This window comes from Otolemur garnettii, unplaced genomic scaffold, assembly GCF_000181295.1.
Source record: "Otolemur garnettii isolate 467f Iridium unplaced genomic scaffold, OtoGar3 scaffold00012, whole genome shotgun sequence".
NCBI lineage: Eukaryota > Metazoa > Chordata > Mammalia > Primates > Galagidae > Otolemur > Otolemur garnettii.
Window position 1 is genome coordinate 4,321,959 of NW_003852407.1, and position 23,236 is coordinate 4,345,194.

The 23,236-nt window shown below is 51.1% G+C and overlaps 1 protein-coding gene across 7 annotated transcripts in view; it reads right to left on the reverse strand.

Annotated features, from left to right (window-relative positions):
* CTIF (cap binding complex dependent translation initiation factor) overlaps positions 1–23,236 on the reverse strand; it is a 308,199-nt gene that overhangs the window by 97,992 nt on the left and 186,971 nt on the right. For 5 of the 7 annotated variants that reach the window (XR_002772049.1, XM_023510269.1, XM_023510268.1 and 2 more), the window contains 2 exons: positions 8,899–9,391; positions 5,613–5,912 (listed from right to left, as the gene is read on the reverse strand). Coding sequence is in view for 6 of the 7 variants with exons in the window: in XM_023510269.1 (XP_023366037.1) it covers positions 5,613–5,912; positions 8,899–9,391 (793 nt within the window). In the remaining variant the exon portion in view is untranslated. The remainder of the gene's footprint in view (positions 1–5,612; positions 5,913–8,898; positions 9,392–23,236) is intronic. The other 2 variants (XM_023510270.1, XM_012802094.2) reach the window with 1 other exon arrangement.

Genomic DNA, 23,236 nt, shown 5'->3' on the forward strand with positions numbered 1-23,236 from the left:
CTTGTACTACCCAAGCCTGTCTCAGCAAAGGAGCACTCCCTGAGCCCACGTGGAAGTCCTGGGCAGTGACAAGGCAGTGCTGGGTGGAGGGGCAGTGAAGGGCGGAGGGGGCTCAGGCCTTCATTCCTGTCATTCCAAAGGTCCCATAAAAAGAGGCACACTCATTCTTTACTTCTCTGTGAAACCAGAGCCCTCCCCCTACCCATTATTGCACCACAATTCTCTGATGAGGATCAAGAGAGATTTTTGGTTACTTCTATAACCCAGGAGCCTGGGCGGCTCACATTCTTTTGGAAGTTGGAAATCATCAGTGCACATCATCTATTATAGTTAGTTGGGACTTGGCAAACACGGAGAAGCTGGGCACCTAGGTGGGAAGGGTGGAATGAGGCAGGCTGAAGCAGCAAAACTAATCACCTCCCTAGCTTTGCAGTGTGGGGTGAGGCCTTTTTCCTAAAACATGTGATAACTGTTCTGACAAAAATCCAAGGCCAAGAAGAAGGGAAAAGACATGGGGAAAGGATAGAGAGAAACGGGGCCAGTGGAAGAGAAAAAGCAGTTTCCACCTCCTTAAGGAGGAGTCTCAGGATGACAGTGAAGGGAAACTGAGGCTGGAGGAGCCACGGGAAGGGTCTCAGTAGTTAGGTCTCTTGCTTCTGTGCTTTCCTACCAGCTCAGGCTCAGAGTCCTGAACATCAGGACAGAGCCTGGCACCTGACAGGTATTTCTTGGCTGGTTCACCACACGACAAGTAGAGCCAGAGGGCTCAGTGATGGGACAATCTTGGTGGGTTTGGTGTCTCTGGGCTGTCTCCTGAACAGGGGTGGTCAACCCTGGATGACTCTAAGATGCTTCTTAGAATCACCTGAAGAGTTCTTAGAAAGGATGCCCAGGCCCTATCCCTAAAGAATCTAATTTAACTGATCTGGGGTAGGCCCCTTGTGCTAGGATGTTTTCAAAGCTCTCCATGTGCTCTTAAGATACAGCTAGGCTGAGAACTACTAATCCTAAGAAGACTCAGTGTCTCAGACACAGTATTCCCAGGCTGGGTCCCTTTTTCTGACAGTCACATTGATAAGAAACTGTGCCTTAGTCTGCCCCTCTGTGAAACAGACTCATTACCTACAAACCCCTGGCCATTCAATGCCTGGTCTTGCAAAGTGTGGTCCTTGGAGCAACCGCCCCAGCAGCACCTGGGGGCCTGTTAGACTCTCACATCCCATCCCAGATCTACTGTATCAGAATCTGCATTTAAATAAAATCCCCTGTGATTCCTATGCATGTTTTTGAGAACCACCAATCTGGTGAAGACTAAATGCTTGACACATTTAAGAAATATCTGATTAGCTGAGCATGGTGGTGTGTACCTATAGTCCTAGCTACTCGGGAGGCTGAGGCAGAAGGATGGTTTGAGTCCAGGAGTTTGAGGTTGCTATGAGATATAATGATGACACTGCACTTTAGCCTGGGTGACAGAGACCTTGGCCCCCCAAAATTTAAAAAATTAAAAAAGAAAGAAATTTCTGTTTAACAAATAGGTTTACAGATTATTTGCAAGGATGCTAGTATGAAAGGGGCCATGTCTAAGGCAAAAAGAGTTGGTTTAGATGTAAAATTGAACACCATTTTTGAGCTGTGGATTGGTGACAGGGGTCCACTGAGACCCCAAGGTCTCTGGCATTGTCATCATTCATGAGGACAGAGCTTCTGGGCTCTTTGAGATGCTGATGTCAAGTCTGGCTGGGAAGTGTTAAAGGACCTTTGACCTTTTCCCACCCCCTATTTCCGACCACATGGGGGCTGCATCTTAGCTCCTCAGGCAGCTTGCAGACCTCTGCAGAGCATTAACTGCACCAGAGGTTGCCATTCTCCTTCCTATGCTGCTGGCTCCTGAGATCAGAGCCCAGGCAGCAAGAGCAGTCAGCCAGGGAGGGCAATGTCCAAAGACAGCTGCTGGGAGCCGTGCTCATGGCGCACTTCACACACTGGCCCTTTTGTAGCCAGAATCACTAATCTGGGTCTTAGAACCTGTGTGTGGAGGTTGCAGCCAAATCTGACCCCAGGAGGGGTGTTTTAGAGGCCGAACCAGGGGCCTGAAGTGGATGGAGATGAGCAGAGATGCAAGGGCCCAGGGCTGCCAGCCAGGGAAGGGCTATAAGATGGTTTGCCAGAAAATGAAGGCAAGTGAAAAAGGACATTCCTGTAGGTGTTAAGAGGGAAAGTGGGGTTTGCTGAGCCGTGCCGCTGCTGCCTTTTCCTGTACCTCTTGTGTTTGGGAAGTGAATGGACAGGAATTATGCTGCTTGGGAACCACACTGCAGCTCCGTGCCTCCGTGGCTTCAGAGAGGAGCCACAGGGCCTGAGAGACACGGGCAGATATGGTGTCAGTGTCCTCTGGGCCTTGTAGTCAGAGGCCATAGGGGGCTCTGGGCAGCTTAGCACTAGCACAGCCCTGCAAATCAAAAGGGCTTTGGCAAGCAGGCCTGAGTACCCACATCAAGCCTCCTGGTTACACCCTCCAAGGGGCTCCCCTCCTCAGCTCACATGGAAGCCAGAGCTGCAGGTGATGGAGAAGGGTGAGTGGTGGCCTATGGGGACATTTAGGTTTCTAAGTACCTGATTCCCAAAATGCTCCATCCAGGCAAATGGCTGGTGTCTGACATGTTGGGAGGAGGTGGGAGCTGCCCTTGAGCCTCAGAATGTGAGCTCCGTCTGCCTCTGGGGTGCTGGCCATGGACTGAGGCGGTCCTCAGGCCCTCAGGTGGCATGGGAGACGGGAGAGGGGAAGGCTTCGTGCCTTTGCCTTCACACACCCATTTCTCGATGATGGTGGAGGGCCCTCCAACACCAGCACTGAGCAGACACTGGGAAGCAGTGATGATTCCCATCTTAGAGCCCAGGGTCGAGGGTAGGGCAATGGTGACATGCACCCCATTTTGTCACCATGTGTTCATGTGGCCATTGGTTTAAGTTTGGATCTTTCCTCCCTGCAAACCTCTTCAGGACATAGCCACGTCATTTATTGACGATTGGACTCCTAGCCCTGAGGCTGGTGCTTGGCACACACATAGTAAATACTAGCAGGGTGACTGAATGTTTGTGGCTACAGGCGACAGGTGCTGGGACAGGGGAGGGCTGGTGCTTCTTGGAAAGTGGGGCCCCAGCACCACCTGAAGCATTAATGTGATTTGCGCTGGCAGAGGGGTGGTTGTTTGGGGTGGGGTAGGCTGGGGTGGGGAAGTGAATTCTGGATAGTCTGCCCACCCAGGGCAAAGCAGGACGTTCAGCCTGGCTGGAGAGTGCTGATGGAGTAGTAGGGAACAGGGTGTAGGGGGGCCAGTTCTCTTCTCTGCCTCAGAGACAAGGTGGCACCTATATGGTGGGGTTTCTTGGGCTGGCCCCCAAAGCCTGCATCACTCATGACTGACCTATCATTGAGCCACAACATGGGGTAGACAGGTTTGTGAGGTCTAGGAGGACCTAAGACGGTCTTGTGCCAGTGGCAAGGCCTGGAGAGAGTGAGAAAAGAAGGCTGTCATGTGGGGTCACTCTTGCCCCTTCCCAAGGCCCTGGCTCACCCCCAGCAGCCCTGAATAGAGGATACATGGAAGAGCTCGTCTCAGGCCTTTCCTGTGGGAGGCTCAGAGACCACGCTCTGACTGATGACCACATCAGGTCTAGAACCCTTGTGTCCCAGTTTCTAATTCAGTGCTTTGCCCTACCCTGTATTTGCCAAACTGTATTGCCCAGCACACTGATTCCACAAGATGTTATTAGCTGAGGAAAACAGGACTTTTTGAGTTAAACACAACCAGGCAGGTTCCCCTCTTGCCAGGACACCTGGAGTGGATCCTAAGCCAGTGCACTCTGAGGCCGATGGAGAGGTGAGAGCCCCTTTTGTGGCTGAGCATCTCCTGAGACTGATAATCCGCTGGACACTTGTAAGGCTGCTTTTTCCATGATGGTTGGAAGAAACGCCTGACCCGGGGTGGGCCCTGAAGCTGGCTGCCCTCTGCGGGTGCCCTGTGTGTCTGTCTGCATTGGGTCTGGCTGGGTCACTCGGACCTGGCAGCCACTGTCTAGTGGCTCTTGCCCCATCTTGGCCCTTCTTTGAAAAACAAAACCCAAAGCCAAAGCCACAGGCTGATCCTGTCCCTGACTCCCCTGTGCCGGGTGGGGTCTGCGGCAGACAGTCTACTCCCTGCCTGTCACCCTTTGCTCTCTCCCAGGACATTCCGGCCCACGAGGAACAAGCACGATGTGCAAATCCCTCAGGTAATACGGGAATTCATCACCAGGGGAGTGCGGGCAATCCAGGAATGGGAACCTGATCAGGGGCAGGCGCGGGAGAAAAGCAGCGGGGGCTGGCCAGGGAGGGCTCATGTTGCAGTGGGTGAGACTCACATGGATGAGGAGAGGGCGCTGGGGATAGAGCCCTGCGGGCCACATGTGGACGGACCCCAGCAGCAACTCCCTCAGCTTTCAGGGAAGAGATGGCAGTCCATGAACCAAGTGTAAGACAAGGGTGACCACATGCTCTGGTTTACACCTGTTGTCTGGACATAATTATGAATGGAGCCCCTTGTTGACTCGCAGAAGTCCTGCAGTTTGGATGATCTATTACATGGTCACCCTGGTTAAGACAGACCTGCAGGTGGTGTCTTCTGCTCTGTGATTCTACTTTCCTAACTTCCCAGTTTCTGTCTCACCTTGCCTGGCCTGGCAACTCAAAATGTAGCTCAACACGTCTCTAAAGTTCCAAACGAGAGGAAAGATGGCTTTCCTCTAGCCTGGACCTCCAGGGTGCTGCCAGGGCCCAGTGTGGCCACCATGCTGTGCCCCCGCTATCTCTTCCTGATGCCATCAGTTCACCTGCTACCACCCACAACAGGAGAGCAGGTGCCGGTATGACGAAATGGTGCCGGGCTTGGGCTAAGTGCAGACACCCATGTCCACTACACACTCACGCCAATAAGGCCACCACAGGATGCTGGTCCCTACGGAGGAAGCAATGAGCTGGGGTGGGGTTAAGCTCTCTGGGGGTGAGGGGATAGTCAGTGGGAAAGAGCAAGGAAAAAGACAAGATTGTATTGCCCAGTTTCCCCTCTCCCAAGGGACCCCAGAGTATGGGCAGACAGTCTGTCCCTTTCCAGCTCCTGTGGCTTTGCTCAAACCTGTCCCAGTACTAGCCACAACCAACCACACAGTTGCAAACATATGAGGGCACGGTCTTAGCGGGGGAAGAAGAGGAAAAAAGACATCCCCACCAGTTCATGACTGCCCAGACAGACAGAGGTCAAAGCACAGAGCCAGGGTCAGACCAAGAGGCAGGCCTCTTATTATGAAAATAGAAAGAGAGAAAAGGCCGGTTCAACACAAAGCACCTATAAAATTATATTGGTCCATTGTTACCATGGAGCACTCACAAACACACACAAATCTGGCCACTGCGTCCCCTGCCCTTCAACTGCCTTTCTGTTTTCTATAATTAATCAGGCAAGGGGGAAACTTGGAAAGAGTTCAACTGTGGTTAGAACTTGCAGCCTTCTTGCTACTAATAACCCACAGACACAGAGGGCAGGGGTGTGGGGGCAGCTGTCACGTCCGGGTACCTGGAGCATGTTGAGGAGCAGGCTCCGGAACTTGGTGCCCTCCACCATGAAGAGCGCCATCTTGTCGCAGAGCTTGGCGGCGGTGAAGGCGAAGCTGCGGTCCGACACGGCCTTCTGGTAGATGGTCCGCACGATCTCACCCAGCATCTCCTCGGAGTTGGTGGAGTTCTGGGCCTCCTCCATGAAGGTGCTGAGCTTGGCGTCCACGTCGCTGCTGTTGTTCCTCATGCTGTTCAGGATTTCCATCAGCTTGTCCATCTTGTTCTGCTGGGGGCTGGTGGTCTCCACGGCCACTTCCTCCTGGGGGTGTGGGAGACAAACGGGAATGCTTGAGCGATGCAGAGGTCTCTCTGGGGGGTGGCCTCCTGGTGGAAGGGCTGCCACCCCCAGAAAGCAGAACCCAGTCCTGCCTTTCTTGGACCCGAGGTCTGGGCCCTCTGGGAATGCTTACCTCTACCAAACACCCCTCATGCCCCAAAGGCTCTTTGTTGACTTTTTTCTTGGCCCCAGTGACATTTTGGCTGATATTTCTGGTACGTTCTATAGCTCCTACCCAGGACTTTCATATATATTGGCTTTTATAATCTATTTGTCCATCCAATGTCTTAATCTAAAATCTTATTTCATCTTTTATAAGCCCCATTAAATCAAGACAACAAACAAGAAATTGAGCCAAAAAAGAAAATAAGAATAGGAAGACTAGGTAAGGAAGGTGACTAAGATCAAAACGCCCAGGATGGTGGCTGGAAGAGGCCCTGGGACCAGCCACCTTGTACTCCACATCCTCAGCTCTGAAAGCCTAATGTGGTCATGTTCCCTGGGCGTAGGATTCTATGTGGACAGAACATTGGCTTTGCATCCTATAGAGACTGTGTTGGCCTTCTACATACAAATGCCATATCCCTAGGACTCTACCACAGGCCACTAAAATAGTTGGTGCTTCTAGGAGGGAAATTTCACATCAAAAGCCCTATACCTTTATGTAGTTTCACTGCAACTGGGACCAGACTAGGGGCTGAAGGAAGAAGAAAATGGCATTTGACTGTCAAAAGTATTTATTCCAATATAGCAGAGTAATAGCCAAGAATGTGATTGACTTAATGGCTGGGATGCCAGGCCTGGTTGAAAGGCAGGATTATGGCCATAAGATGAGAACCACACTTGTCCTTCTGTTCTCAACAATAGGTGCTCTGGGCTAGGTAACAGACTGAGGTTCTAATTCTCGTTCTCTCTGGCTCACCATGTGGCTTTGGGCAAGTGGTTTCACTCACTTGGCCTCAGTTTCCTCAGGGGTGACATGGCGAGGATGGAAGATCTGTAGCTTTCCTTGAGTCCTGCCATGGGGGAGGGGGTGAGTTCTAGGGCCCGCTGATCACCCACTTGAGCACTCAGAGTTGAGTCTTAGGTGTCCTGCTCCTTCTCCTCAAGCCTCCTCAAATCCATCTACCTCTTTAAGGGACTCTAGTCTGAGTCTCTGAGTTAGGTCAATAAGACAGAACACCCCACCACCATGGATGTCTAATATTTTACCCATTTCTTGAAAGGTCAAGGGAAGTGTTACTCTCCTTGAGGCAAGTCTTATGTGGGATGGTACCAGTGGCTCACCGTTCCAGGGTGAGCAGGGAGAGTGACCCAGCCTAAGCCTAAGTCCATTCCTCCTGGTCGAGGAGATTAGGAGGCCTCACCTGAGGGGAATCCTTAAAACTGAGCCAGGGGTGCTATGGCTCTACTTTATCTGTTCTCATCCTCCACCACCTGGGCCCCAGGGCAGGAATAGCTGTTTGCACATAGACCCCAAGGGCCTTTGCACATTATCTTTTTTATTTACAGTCTCTCTGCAACGCCCATGTTATAAAGAGGTTAGGTGACTTGCCCAAGGTCGCCCAACCAGTCAAAGTGAGCACTGAGTCTGGCTGGCTGCACTCTTAAGTCCATGACATTTGCATTCTGCTGCCTTGCAGTCACAGTTAGCAGAATGTAATAAATACTCCTCCCTGCTCAGGCCATAGCAGGCTGTCCTGGAAGCTCTTCAAGTAGCAACCACACACTGGTCATCAGATAGAAAGCGCTTCCAAGGGCCTACCTTTGGGGTATAAGGCTTTCCTCTAGGATCTCACAGCCCCTTGTCCCCAAGGGAATGTGGAGCAGAGAAGGGGATACGGGGGCAGAGGAAACTTGGGGGAGGCACAGAAGACACCAGGAGTAGCATCTCATCTCCAGAGCTGCCTCAGGAAGAGGTTGAGCTGCCTCAGCCCACCTGGGTGTGGGCCTTGGGCCTGGCTTCTGGGGCAAAAAGATGAGGAGAGAAGGCAGGAGAGGGAGGATGGGGGAGACACTCAGAACCTGGAGCTCTGTGGAGGTCCCAGGGGAAGACTCTGCAGCCTCTGCCTGCCATGCAGGGAGGTGTGTGGGTAAGTCAGCCTTTCTTGAGATGTTTCCTCTCAAAGGTGACCTTGCCTGTGCCTTTGGTGGGCAGTAAGGGCAGGTGTCTTACTGGGGTGAGCACACTGGGCTTAATGCTGTAAGCAGCACATCCCCATCCCTTTTCGGGAGGCTTGGGGCATCTCCTAATGAAGCTGTGGACCAGGCCCTGGACACCAGGCCAAGACTAGCACGAGGAAAGAGGCTCCCGGGAGCAAACGTCAGGAGGTCTCACCCTCAGGGTCCTGCCCTGTGGGTCAGCATGGAGGATGCTGGGTAGAGCCTCCTTGCAGCCCGTACCCTGGAGAGCTCATTGACTGCAGGGAAACAAAATCAGTCTGGGTCTGCTCTGCCCCACTCACCTCTGCTCCCATCCTAGATGGCACCACCTTGTGGAGGGACCACTGCCTAGATGGTACTCACCTTGTGGAGACGCATCAGTCCCTCTTATTTCATAAGCTCCACAGTTTTCCAAGCACCCTTTAGCATGAACAGGGCAGTGTCTGATCCCAGAAAACATTTCTCGTACCCCTCCTATCACCCCCAGACATGTGCTTCTCCTTGCCAGGCTGGGGGCTGGCACCAAGTGTCTGCCCTGGTCCTCTTGGGGTCGGGGGGAACAATAAGTAAGGGCCAGAGTATGCTGAACAGCTCATGTAGGGCTGGCTACGGTCCTCCCCTCTGGTGGCCCAGGGCACCAGACAGCAATGTCCCTGTGTGGTGGGTCCCCACAGCCAGCAAAGACCCGGCTTCCCTCCACGTAGCTCCCCAGACCCCCAAACCCAGGGCACCTTGCACCCACCTACCAACGTGCCTACCTCTCACTGTCCTCCTGAGAGCAAGAGAAAAACAAAAATTCAATTACCGGTACCTTTTCTTTTAGCCTTCGCCGTAGTCTGTCTTTGGAAGATTGGAGCAGGGTAATTTTGGGCCGCTCCCCGATGCGCTCGGGAAGAATACTGTCTTTACGTTTTGTCTCGGCCTCCAGCCCTCCTGGCTGCTGTGGGGGCAGCCTCTCAGAAGCCGCTGGGGCCAGGGCGTCGGGGCTGCGGGGGGGCTCAGGACCACCGTGTCCGGTGTCCCCTGGGGTATCCTCAAGTTTTGGGCTCTCGATGGTCACGACTTCTTTGGCATTGCGGTGGGTGCCTGCCTCCCCCTTGTCGCCTGGTGGGTGCTTCATGTTGCCATGGTGCCAGCGCCGGTTCTGGCTGTAGCCATGGTGTGTGGGCCTCCCTGAGGGGTGAGGTGCTGAGCCTCCCTGGTAGGATTTCTGGTGGTCCCTGTTGTGTTTGGCACTGCCAGGCTGATGGTCACCATGTTGTTGGGGCTTGTTCCCTCCTGGGGGCCTCTGCTGTCGTCTGCAAATTGAAGGGAGAAGAGAGTGGGACCACTGAGGTCAGGTTGCACGCCTCCGGACACTAGAACAGGAGGTCACTCCCAAATCCACTAACTAAATAATAATAAGAAGTTGTTATGGGCTGAATTGTGTCCCCCTTTCCCCAAATTCATAAATTGAAGCCCCAGTACTCAGTATTTTACCCTGAATTTGGAGACAAGGCCTTTAAAAAGGTGATCAAGTTGAAACAAAGCTGACCTTATAATAAGAGAAAATTTGGACACAGAGAGACATCAAGGATGCCATGCACAAGGAGAAGAGATCATGTGAGGACACAATAAGAAGGTGGCTGTCTGCAAGCCAATAAGAGAGTCCTCAAAGGAAACCAACCCCACAGATGCTTTGATCTTATGCTTTTGGGTTCCAGAACTGAGAGAAAACAAATACTTATTGTTTAAGCCTCCCAGCCAGTGGTGCTTTGTGAAGGCAGGCCTAGCAAACCAGTACAGAAGGGATATTTAACACGATGGTTTTAGGTAAAGCCAGGCTCACCGATTTACTTGACAGTACTTTCTAGGCAGAGAAAAACAGCATATGGAATAAACGGGAGTTGTGCACCGTGGGAAGGACCCCAAGCATTTTGATGTGTGGGCCAAAGGCAAGTGAAGGGGTGGAGAGGGGGCATTCTCCTGACCCTCAGACTCGGGCAGGGGCTGCTTCCTGCCACTCAAAGCACTCCTGTGTTCAATCTCTAACCCTGAGTGTTTTGTCCGTGTCATAATTTTATGGGCAGAGCAGCTGAAGAACAAGAAAACCATAAGCCCCTCAAAGGTTACAAAGCGGTGAAGAAAATTTGCAGGAAGATGTTACCTTATAAAGAATGAGCACCACCCTTCCTCTGTGACCTATCTTGGGTACCACAGACTTTCACTGCATTGCATTTTATGAACAAGCTGTGTTTCTTCACTTTCAAAGTATTGGCTATTATTTGCATAACTCAAGTTCAATGTTCATTTGATTCTTTTTTTTTTTCAGTGAAAATTTGGGGGTATTTTAGGTTGGGGTTAAACACATTACTCTTATCCCATTAAAATTACAGTAAAACCTCTGTAACTCCACCCAAGGGACTGTAACAAACTAGTTAACATACAGAGGTGGCAACATAAGGACCGAGGCCTATTGTACTGATATGCATACGTGGTATAGGTCCAGTCTATGAAAATAAGGTCAACTTAAGGAGATGGTCAATGTAGGGGAGGTGGCCAACTATGAAGGTTCTACTGTAATCGGAAAAAAAATGTTTTTTCATTGAAAAGCTGTCATTGGAAAGCTTCATAGCAGAGCTTTCAGGGGAATTAAAATAGTTAAGTGAAGGGTGGACGCAATAGTTTTCTTTTTGTTTCCAAATAACACACTGCGTATTAGGAATAGAAACTGGAATAGTCTTTCTGAAGGGAAACTGGACAGTCTGTCTAAAAAGCCTCTAACACATGCAAAGCACTGACCTTTGCTATTCTATCTGTGGCTGTGTGTCCAAAGGAAATAATCTAAGATGTGCAAAAGGATTTAGGCACCAGGGTGTCCACCACAGCAAAACTGAATGTGGAGTAATTAAAGATTAAGGCAAAAGCGCTCAGATTTATTGGAAGTATGGCGTCATTTTTAAGGTAAGTATTTATATGCCCTGAAAAATATATATATTTAGTGTGTATAGGAGACACACTATAATGGTAATAGTGGTTATCTCTGGAAGATGAACGTGGATTTTTCTCTTCTATTTTCTAAAGGAGCACGATTTTATTTTCTTAATTAAACTTTTCATTGCGAGGCAATTAATTATGGATTCACATGAGTTCTGCGGAATAATACAGAGAGATCGCTTGCCCTTTTTACCCAGCTGACTGTAACTTACAGAGGTTCTACTGTAATTTACCCTCGTGGTGGCATCTTGCAAAACTGTCATGACTAGGATATCAACACAGACAGTCAAGACACCGAACATTCCCATCGCCACAAAGGTCCCTCCTGGTGCTCTTCTGTAGTCACACCCACCTCCTCCCACTTCCAGCCCCTGGGTCTCTGGCAGTCACCCATCTGTTTTTCATTTCTATAATTCTGTCATTTCAAAATGTCATATGCAACCCACTGGGATCGGCTTTTTTTACTTAGCATAATTCCTTGGAGATTCATCTAGGTTGTCGCCTGAGTCAGGTTCGTTCCTTTTGACTGTGGAGTAATACGTTCACGCTGTACCTCACCCACGGAAGGACGCGGGGTTGTTTCCAGTTTGGGGAGGGAGATGATGAACACAGCTGCTGGGAATGTGTGGGTACAGACTTTGGCGTGAACCTAAGTTTTCATTTCTCTGGCACAAATGCCCTGGAGTACCACGGCTAGATGCTGTGGTGGCGGCAATTTTAGTTTTCAAATAACTTTTCACACTGTTTTCCAGAGAGGCTGTACCAGCAATGTAGGCAAACTTTTGGCCATTATTTCTTTCAGGGATTTCTTCTCTACTTCTGGGACTCTGACGGCACACATGGTAGACATTAAGTTACAGTCCCACGGGTCCCTGAAGCTCAGGTCATCTCCCTACTCGGCCCAGGTGATACTGGCCTGGTGGGAGGCCAGGGCACCTCCTCATAATCTTTGCCTTCACTGGCATGGTGGGTGGGTGTGGGGCCACAGCAATTTCTACGGGGTGTTGGCTGGAGCAGAGCAGTTATCATCCTAACTTTTCTGTCTTACGAGGCTGCCCTTCTCCTGGTCCCTTGGCTAAAGCAAGCAGGCTTCTGTTGGGGCTTCTTTTGCCTGTCTGCACGTAGTGGTGTTTCTGGGTCCCCAGTTTCTTTAGCTCCAAGTCTGGGATATACGAGCCAAGAAGAAAACTCCAGGAACTCACCGCCACTGTGCCATTTTCAGCTCCCAAGGTCCCTAGCCTGTTTGTCTTCTTCCTTCCTTTCAGAGTCTTCTAATGTTTGTTTTTATTTATATATAATGTCCAAGGTTGTTATTTGTCCATATTTATTTTAACAATTTAAGAGTCACTATAAAAACATCTCTAAAAATCTGGCACACTAAGCTGAATCCTGCTTCCTGGGTGTGCCCTGCCCCCTCGTCAGGAGACCGGCACGGGACTTCCCATCCTTGTCCAAGTTTGAGATCATGGGTTCTTTAGCACATTCTTGATCAAGGACAATGCTGCCCTAACACCCATCCATCCCAACCCCTGCCCCCCCCCCACCATTGCTACACCACAGACACTCAGTTTTACTCCCCACTATGTGACATCAAGGCAAGGACCAGCAGCAGCAGCACCCAGCAGAGTTGGGTCCCACACTGGCAAAGCAGACCCGTGAGCTGCGTCTTCCTAGAGACTCCATCACCACCTGGTCAGATGGCCCAGAGCTAAACGCAGATGCCTCAGTCAGTTAAGAAGGCTGTCGCCCTCACTCTGAGGTGTACAAGCCAACCACACTGGGAAAGAACAGAAGAAACTCTATGGCCCCCGTAGGATTCCCTAGGGTACCATGTGCCTGTGACTTTTCGCGAAGTTTCTCCGCCTTTAATTTTTCAATTACTTTCAACTAATTTCTCCTTCTATTCTCTTTGTTCTTTGAACATGAGTTATTTTTATGCCCAGAGAGGAAGCCTGGAAATTCCCTGGCAGATAATGATTCTCACAACTTTTGTCATCCTTATTTAGAATTTTTGTGGCGCCTACAGCTATGGCCCAAGAAATGCCCCCAAAGGGTTGACCAAGCCCTTCAACATCCGTCTCAAAACCATCCAGTTTCCCACTTGCCATGTCAGGGATTTCCCTCTCTCTGTCCCAGCCTTCCTGCCCCCCCCCCCCAAACAGCTTCTGTCCACTTAGAAGAGGAAGAGGGTGATTTCTACATGACTGGTGGTCAAGGACTCCAAAAAGGAATCAGTTCGGTCTTGCAGAGCGTCTGCTGCTCATTTCTGGAAGTTTGGGGGGGCACCTGGAATTGCGTGTCTTCCTGGTTCAACTAACCTTGTGGCCAGCCAACCCTGACAATACAGTGATCACCAAGAATGCTTTAGGCTGCCTGGCATTCGGGGGTGGTGTCAGACTCACTCTTGCTGAGTGGAGGCTCGTTGGCACATACAGAGGGCCACCCATAGGTGCCAGGGGAAGCCAGAGAGTCCACCCGAAGTGTCCTCTCCTAATTGGGCAGGCAACACTAATGAGTTCAAAAGAAAGAGGTTTTGACATGGAACTACACAGCAGAGGGGATCAGCTGGGTAGATTCTGGGAGGGCAGGAAGAGCCCAGAAATCAGGGAAGGAGGCGGCGGCACCAAGCCTTACCCGCCCTCTTTTCTCCCTTTACCCGCTTCCTGCACAAGGCCCAGCTTAGTTCTCAGGGCCAGTGGCTGTGGGACTAGCCTCTGTGTGCAGGCATGTCAAAAACTTTCCTTCCCATGTCACAGGCAACCCAATTGAGGCTCAGGATGGACTGTGCCAACCCCATCGACTCATCACGGCACCTAGCAGCCCCCTCTTGTCTGTCTCCATTCTCCTTGAGACCCAGCCTCCTTAGGAGAGACGTGCTGAATTATGGCTGAGACCTCTGCGGTGGCAACCATGTGAGGACTGTGTCCTTAGCCTAGGAAGGAGCTGAGAGGGCTGCTGGAACCATTGGCACAGACTTGAGGCTGGGCCTCGTTCCCCAACAATGGAGACCCAGGCTTCCCTGCTCCGGCCATTCACAAATATTTGTCAGCAGCGGCTGGCTGGGCTGGCCAAAACCAGCTCCTCTCTCTTCTGTTTGCTGGCGCTGGGTTTCGTCGATACCTTCATCCAGGGGCCAGCTGGCTGCTCACCACGAAACCTGTGGGTTTGGGTTTGGCTGGGCAAGGGATGAGCTGCTTCTGCTCCCTGCAGCGGGGCAGGGAGGCAGTACTTGCTCTCAGGCCCATGGATATGCGGACCCAGGTTGTAGAGACATGTTAGTGCCCCAGTTTTGTAGTACTGGGGCCAAGATCCACATCTCTGCCTGTTTATCATATGCTCTAATCCTCCTTTTGGGGAAGTCTTCTCTGGGTGAGGGGTAGATGGCTTAGGTGATAAGATTAATATTCAATTTATGGTACTAGCAACACCTGCTGTTAGGGAAATAATGCTTTCTTTCTTTCTTTCTTTCTTTTTTTTGAGGGTGGAAATTGTCATTTTATGCTTTTTCCATCATTCATTTAGTTTATTCTTTCTTCTTTAGGTTCTGAAATCAGATGTCTTGTTTCCCTCTAAGATTGCTGTTTTTGATACACAAAAGTCCTTGGAACATCACAGCTGCATTTTGGGAGGTGGGTGTAGGGAGAATCACTTGAAATTTGGTTTTAAAAAAACGGTTTTAACAACAGTCAAAATGGAGACAAACGTCTCTCTGTTCATTTTTTATTTCATAATCGTTCCCAACTAGATATCCCAAGGGCCACTGACTTATTATGGTTCTCTCAATGTCAGACACTTTACCACATAATTTGTAGGTCTGCTTAAAAATTTCTGAAAGCAAAATTCCTAGGGCAAGTGGTTTTAAAACTATGCACGGGCTCATATTTCTTGCCTTCAGGAAAGTGATGACTGCTTATTTCTAGCGTGGGCACTTCCATTCCTGCCCACCTACACATGCCCCGAGTGGTGTTCTGCCTTCCCTGGCCCAGCCACAGGGGACAAAGCAGGAGTTAGGGTGAGGCTTAGAGGGACGGGCATGGGGGGCTTCTCTGCAGCTCAGCTTGCATGTGGGGCCTGGAAACAAAAACTGTCACACGTGCCTGTCCCAGGATGAGGGGAAGGTTAAAAAGGATAAGTATAGGGGAGATTGTCTTCCCCCTTAAGGGAGTCAAACAAGGGCACACATGGCTTTGGCTTATTAACCCACAGGGTTAAATGTCACAGTGGCTTGAATTTGTGGAGCACCTACTTATGCACTTGGGATGAATCAGATGATGGAAGTCCACTGATGCTGTCCTGCAGAACACACCTTGCCAGATCTGTCTAAAAGACCAGGCAACCTGCTTAGAGCCTGGCGAGTCACTCGTAGTTGTGTGGTCTGGGTGATTTTGCCTCTCTCTGTCTCTGTTCTGAGCTGTGTCATTCCCCCTCAGGGGCCACTGAGGAGAAGTGAAAGATTACATAAAGATTACATGAGTCACAGAATGACGGATGAGAAAATCAAGGTTCAGAGAGGTTGCTTTGTTCTTCCTGGGGTTGCCCAGCAAAGCCTGCCTCAGAATTCCAGTCTGGATTACTATTGTCATGTACTATCTAAAATGCTACTATGATTGGATTTAACAATTATCTGAGGTCTTAGGGTCCTTTGGAGAACCAGGCCATCATCACAAAGCTTAGGCAACTGGCTCACCCTGTAACTGCCAGGGTCATCGTCTTCATCATGGTGGTGACGGCAGCACTGTGCCAGCATTCCTGAGCGCTCTTTGAGCTGGGCCCAAACCAGCTACCCAGTTCTCCTAACAGTCCCAGCAGGAGGTAGCTGGCATGCATCAGGAACACTCCTTCCTGCCACCTGGGATGGTCAGCCAAGCTGCAGAGTCTCCCACCCCTGTACACTATGTGGCCTTCTTTTCATTCAAGGTTGGGTAAGAAATAGTTCAAGACTGAGGTCTCCGCCAGCCAGGGCAAAAGTTCCTGTAAGGAGTTTGGTATTTCACTGCATGGATTGAAAATTTTAGAAGCCAGATGTTTACCAGGCTAATGGGGTGATCTGGAATGGCAATGAAAGGGTCTGAGTGGTACCTCTGCACCTTGCAGGCAGCAAACAGACTTTTCTCACCAGCTACAGAATGAAGGAACAACGAATGGAGGTGGGAAAGGTTGATCCATTTCATTAATTAAACATATTATCAGATGCTGCTCTGCCTGGAGGTTAATCAGAGATGTCAACAGATTCACTCAAGGCTACATGGCTCCTAGAACACTCTGAGGGAAGCTGGTGAGATGTGTGTGTGTGTGGGGGGGGGGGTTGTGAGAGAGAGAGAGAGAGAGAGAGAAGCCATTCAGCTGTCTCCACAGAATTTCTCAGCACTTCCCTAATCCCATCAGGGTCTCAAGGCCCAGATGTGGGCAGGAATCTTCCCCAGCTCCCAGGGTCCGGGCCCTGACCCTCCAGACTCCGGACACTATCCACAGTCACATCACACCCATGTTTCTGCCACCAGACCATCCTGTGTGGTCCTCTTATCTGCCCTCATTAGAATCCACTTCCTTAGATGAGGTTGAGCTTTGTCTACATTTCCCCCAGGGTCTGGTGAGGGGCTGCTGCCCTTGTGGAGCTTCGGGCCCATTTGGAGAGACAGACGCTAACCTATCAGTCACCGAACCAGGTGTCCAGCTCCAACCATGGAGGAAAGTCACAAACAAAAGGAAGCAGAGCGTGGCACAGGCCCCTGTCCTGCACTGGGAGGCCCAGATGCAGGACTGGCCACACATTGTGTGGAAGCCAGTGCAAAATGAAAGTGGGGGCCTCTCGTTCAAAAACTAAAGAGAAGTTTTAGCTGGGAGTTGCGGCAAGTACCTGTAGTCCAAGTTACTAGGGAGGCTGAGCAAGAGGATCTCTTGAGCCCAAGAGTTTGAAGTCACTGTGAGTTATGATGATGCCATAGTACTCCAGCCTGGGAGACAGAGTGAGACTCTGCCTCAAAAACAACAACAACAAAAAAACCAACCAAAAACCTGAAGACAGCCACATCAGAGCTTAAACTAAGTGCAGGCCCTGTACATGTGTATAGTTTGCACACCCCAGATGCCGGCCTACTCAGAGGGCTGCCTGAGGCAATGGGACTTGAACTGAGATCACAGATACAGAGTGATAGTAATAGAAATAATTCCGTGTATGAGCACTTACAGTGTGCTAGGCAGGTTTTCATTTACTGTTACTATTACCCCATCTTACAGTGAGGTCAATAAAGCACAGGAAGGGTAAGTAACTTGCCTGAGACCACACAGCTTACAAGAGGCAGAGCTTGGGTTAGATTATAGGTATGTGGTCCTAAAATGTGTGCCTTCAGCTGCAAAGCTGAGTGTCCTGAGGGCCCAGGGCAGCCTGCACACCATTTCTGAGCCACTGAAACCCAAGTTCAGAGCAACCTAGTCCTTGGCCCAAATCAGCAGGGGAAGGGGCTGCAGGCCATCTTGTCACTGCATGGGGTGTGGAAGCAGAAGCTGGACATGCAGAAGCAAAGGCAGGAGGCTGAGCAGGAGCCCCTTGGGAACAGGAAGGCTGGGGCCAGTGAGAGGGCAGAGCCTAGGAGGGCTCTGGAAATCCAGCCAGTTAGCCTTGGCTCCACCGAGTCTGGGGAAAACCACAGAAGCCACGTGTGGCCCCTGGGTTTCCATCTGTGCTGGGAACAATCCCTTCCCCACCACAGTCTCCCGGTCCCTGTGGCTGGGGCCTGTGGGGCAGGGCTGGGGGTTGAGTGTTGGGGAGGCCCCTCTGGCTTCATTGCTGCACTGTGGGGCAGGAAGGGAGAAGCTGCAGATTCCAGCTACCTTCCTCTGTCTTGGGGCAGCACAGAGGCGAGGAGAAAACAGCTTTCTTGGAATATTATGTGGGGGTCTGAGCCTCACTCTCCTGCGGAGGCATTTTTGAGGCTATCCTCTCAACCCCAATGGAAACCTAGGGATTTTGCCTCATTTTTTCCAGCACCAATTTATTGGGCAGCTTTGGCAAACCAGTCAACTCCCTGCGTCTCAGTGTTCCCACCTGCAGAATGGGAACACCAAACCCCACGTGAGGTGTTTCTTAGGGTGGCTTCCCACCTACATGACGGCTGCCTGGATCGCAAGCCTGGTCTGAGGTTATAATGGAGAGAAAGCCGGGGAAAGCCTGTGGGGAACAAAGGCACATTATAAATATGAGGTATTATTTTTGTTCCAGGGTGAATCAGGCATTCCAAGAATCCTCGGCCTCAAAAGTTCTGAGGCAGTGTGATGTCATGGGAAGAGCACGCGGCTGCCCTGGGGAGTCGGCAGGGTCCGCGTGAACCTGGTGGAGTGTTTCCAGGGGAAGGCCCTCGCCCTTCCGCTTGGCCCAGCCAAGCCCTGCAGCTTCCAAGGTCTGGTCCGTGGACCCTCACTGCAGCCTGCTGGCAGGTCCAGGCATCCCCCGAGCTAAGTGGTAATTTATAGTAGTCTGAAGTATGAACTTTGGAGCCAGACACAGACTTCAAATCCTGACATTGCATTTCTAGTTGTGCAACTTCAGGCAAGTTCCTTAACCACTCTGGGCAGAATCTTCTTCACCTATAAAATGGGAACAAAGGGGCTCAGCACCTATAGCTCAGCAGTTAGGGCACTGGCTACATACACAGGAGCTGGGAAGTTCGAGCCTGGCCTGGGCCTGCCAAACAACAACAACAACAACAAATAGCCAGGCATTGTGGTGGGTGCCTATAGTCCCAGCTACTTGGGGAGTCTGAGGCAAGAGAATCGCTTAAATCTAAGTTTGAAGCTGCTATTAGACTCTTTTCTTCAAAAAAAAAAAAAAAAAGGGAACAAGGGGAAAACCCATCTCATAGGGTTCTTGTGAGTTTTAAAGGAGTTGATGTAAGTGCTATATTAGTGATCACTTGTAATAATATTGTGTTGTGGGTTTTCCACGCACTATGGCACGAACCCTCCAGATATGCAGAGAAAGTAACTGCACAGTACAGGTGGGAGAACTGAGGCTGTTTCAAGCGTTAAGAGTCAAGGAAGAAACCCCAGCAGTCGAACTTCTGGCCTCCAAGAGTGATGCTTTGAACTATGTAGTTCTCCACCACAAACGCCCACCACCATCTTCGTCACCAAACGCCCACCACCATCACCCCGAGGGAAACACAGCCCAACTAATGCCTGCCCAGCAGCGTCCCCCTTGGCATGCTGGCCAGTGGGCCTCAGCTGGCTCTCTCTAGCGTCTTGCTCACTCCATCAGCTGGCTGACTACAGAGGACCCACCAGGAACTCACCCTTGTCATTGCCTATTTCCAACTGGAACAGGAAGGACAAGGGAAGAAGGGGCATAGGGTGAAAGGCCCCAAAGTGTTGTTTCAAATCCCTGGAGTGATAATCAACAGAGCCTGTCTGAGAAAAGTGGGGAAGTGCCTAGTGGAGGGAAGGCCCAGAGATACAAACCAGGCTCACCTAACGGAGGAACTTTCTCACGGCAGAGCCACTCCACAGCAGAGGGGGCTGCCTGGGGATGTGGTAAGCTCCTCTCCCTGGAGGTGTCCAATCTCTGATGGCGGTACCCCCATCTTAACTAATTAGCTGTTGTCCATCCTGCCATCAGCACCTTGTCCAGGAAGCCCTCCTGGATCTCAGCAGTGCTCCAAGGAGTCCTTAGGCCGGAGAGGCAGCCTGATGCCATGACAACTGGGAGTCAGACACCTGGGTTCACGTCCTGGCTCTGCCCTGGCTTAGCCGGGCATTCTTGGACAAGTCACCTAACCTCTCTGGTTCTGGGTTATCTTACCAATCATGTGGCCTTAGCACACAAGGCAGCTGTGAGGACCAGGTAGGCTGATGCTAGGGAGGTGCCTGTCTCAGCCCCCAGTCCAGGCTGCCAGGAAACTGGCCTGCCTCCATCACCCCAATGTACCCCACACCTCTAGGACTTCTAGCTTCTACCCTCACTCTCAGGGCTGAAGCAAAGGCCAAGGGGAACGAGGCATGTGACAGGCTCAAGTATTCCGACACACAGTCGGTGACACTGACTTATCATCGTCATTCATATCTCCTTCCTAGGGCACCACGGTGCTTGGATTTAACAAGCTCACGGAGTGGCTCCTGCCTGTCGGGGACACACATGTTTCCATGTACCCTCATAGTAACCCCAGTGGCAACTCTCACCTTTAGAAGAAGCTGAGCAGGAAGCCCACCCAGGGGGTCTGGACCCCCATCTTGTGCCACTGGGGCCCTGCTCTTTTATTGTGAGAGGCTGGCCCACCTGTGCTCTTCCCAGAAAGACTTTTCACCACCATTTAAAATAAACCTAATAAGAGTAACTGAGACATGCACAGGCCTGGGCATTTGAATTTGCCAAAGCCTATCTTGGGAGTATTGAAAAGAGCTGCTTTCTCCACTACTTTGCCTGCCAATGGGACACATCACAGCTGATGAAGGCAGGCTGGGAGAAGCAGAAACCTCCTGCACAAGCCAATTTCTCTTCTCCTAGACTTTCTGAATTAAGTCTTTCACTTCAAGGCCTGGCCATGAAATTGAGTTGTGACCCCGGAACTCCAAAGTAGCAGGAGCTTCCCTAGGATGAAAAACATGTCCCGGGAGCCTGCATGAGCTTGCCAACCCACCACCCTGCCAGCTCCCCTGCCCCTGTGCACCTCCGCTCCTGCTGGCTAACAGGACAAGGCTGCCTGCTGGGGTCTCCCAAGTGATCCAGCCAGGAGCCCCTGGGGAGCTTGCCCAGGCATAGAGATGGGGCACTGGAGGCCCCGAATTGGTTGGCAAGCTGGGCCACAGTCACTTCCTTCTCTGCTGCAGTTTCTTCTTCATTCATTTGAAACCACTTTCAAGTGACAGAACAGTGCCTCTTGACCTGGCCTCTCCTGAAATCTGGGTAGAAGTACATACCACCTTTAGAGTCTTTATAACCCTCAAATCAGATCAAGCTCTGGTATACCTGTTTAGAGAAGGGGCTAAGGTAACTACAAAGCAGTGTAACCCACAGGAGTTTTTTTTTTTTTTTTTTGGCCGGGGTTGGGCTTAAACCTGCCACCTCCAGTATCTGGGGCCGGTGCCCTACTCTTTTCAGCCACAGGTGCTGCCACCCACAGGAGTTCTAAAACCTGTTGGCAGGTCTGCAAGGTCTACTCAAAGAAACCTGAACTACTATGGCGGGAGGGGAAAAGTGGTGTCTGATGAGTTCTGAGGGTGAGATCAGGGAGGGCTTCCGGGAGGAGGGGTGATGGAGGAACTTGCAGAACAGGGAGGAATGCTCTGGAGAGGGAGAAGAGTAGAGACAGCTGCAGAGGTTGGGGTGGGGTGGAGACAGAGAGGTGTGGATGGGAGAATCACCCTGAGTTCTGCAGCAGAACTGCAGCTCTACTCTGGGACAGGGATCAGGGGGCTGGACCCAGCCGTGTTTTTGACCCAGGTCTTTAAACTCTTCATATCAGGATGAAAAGACCTTGGCCACACTGAGTGCTGTCCTCTATCCACCATGCTTTGTGGCCATTGACCATCATCTTGCCATGCTCTGACCTAAAGTTGGAAATGCTTCATAAGCACCTAATTCCTGACTCCTTGCAAGCCTCGTCCTCCTATCTGTCCTCCGGGCAAGATAAGAGTTTAAACATCCAAATAGCTCCCCATCTGCTTGCCCCACCCCCGAGCTCCCTCCATTAATGGAGACCGTCACTAGTCACTCCGTACTCTCAGTCAAGATCACCCTGAGCACTTTATCAGATAAGCCAGCAGCAGCCTGGGACCCCAAACAAGAGTGGCCGACAGAACAGAGCACGGAAGGGAGGAGAGCCTGGAGCCTGGGGCAGGCTCCCAGGGCAGGCAGGCTCCCAGGGCAGGCAGGTGTGGAGGCCGTGCCTGGGGCCTAGCTGAAAGGGCTGCGATAAACCCTGCCCACCCGCCCTCTGCCCTGGGCCAGGCTTGGGAGGGGCCCCAGACCACCTCAGTCAGCCCTGGAGGCTCTGGGAAAGGGCCCTAGGAGAAGCAAAGATGGCCCACAGATGGGAAGCAGAAGAGTGGTGGGCTTTGTGGGACACGGAGTGGAGTGTCTAGGGAAAGGCACCTGCCGAGCTGCCTCACTCCATTAGCCATCACATCCCAGCCACCCCCTGGGAGGCTCCTCCTCCCCTCACAACTTCATTACTGACAGGTTCCAGGTCCCCGAAGGGTCATTTTTTTCCATCCTAGGAAGGAGAGGAAATGTGAAATGGAGTTAGCTGGAAGAGAGCCTCCCGTGGGCCACATTTTTCAGCCAGGGCTGGTGGAACTGATGAGTCTTCAGCCAGATGTCATGGTGGTGGGGGAGCCGCTGAAGCTTCAGCGCAGCAGAACCCCAGCCCAGCCATCTGAGATCAGGGCGGCTTCTCAACAGTTTCCTGGGCCTGAACCTTCTAAGGGGGCTTGCAGCAGGGTGCTAATAACCTTCACACTGAACACTCACCCAGACAGCAGTGTGTCTGTCTTTCTGGGATATTCGGATGGGTGATGAGGCCCTGTTGCTCCCAGCTCCCCAAGGCTAGGGTTCTGAGGCTTAGAGTGACAAGTGCAAAGTCAACCAAGGACTCTCCCTGATGATGAAAGCCAACTAGTAAATTTAGAAAGAATAATGCCTCAGAAAATCATTTGGCAACCATCACAGTAATAATTGTTTCAGGCAAGAACTATCATTGGAGACAAGTGGGTGAAAGTTTGAGGAAAAACAGAATATTGGCCTGGTTTCAAGGTATGTCCCCACAAGATATTCCTTAATTTCAAAGGGAAAACTTGTAACTTTATAGTGGAGAAATTTGGCAGACACCACAGTAACCAGGTAATCAAAATTAACATCACCAGTTATGGGACTAAAGGACAGTAAGTACCTTCTGATATGATGCATTGAGGACAGACCACCACTGATGCACACAGAACCTGACTCTAATCATGTGGAAACGCCAGAGGAACCCAAATTAAGGGACCTTCTACAAATGTAACTGGTTATTCTTTAAAAAGTCAATGTCATGGCTCAGCGCCTGTGGCTCAAGCGGCTAAGGCGCCAGCCACATACACCTAAGGTGGCGGGTTGGAATCCAGCCCAGGCTCGCCAAACAACAATGATGGCTGCAATCAAAAAATAGCCGGGCATTGTGGCGGGCGCCTGTGGTCCCAGC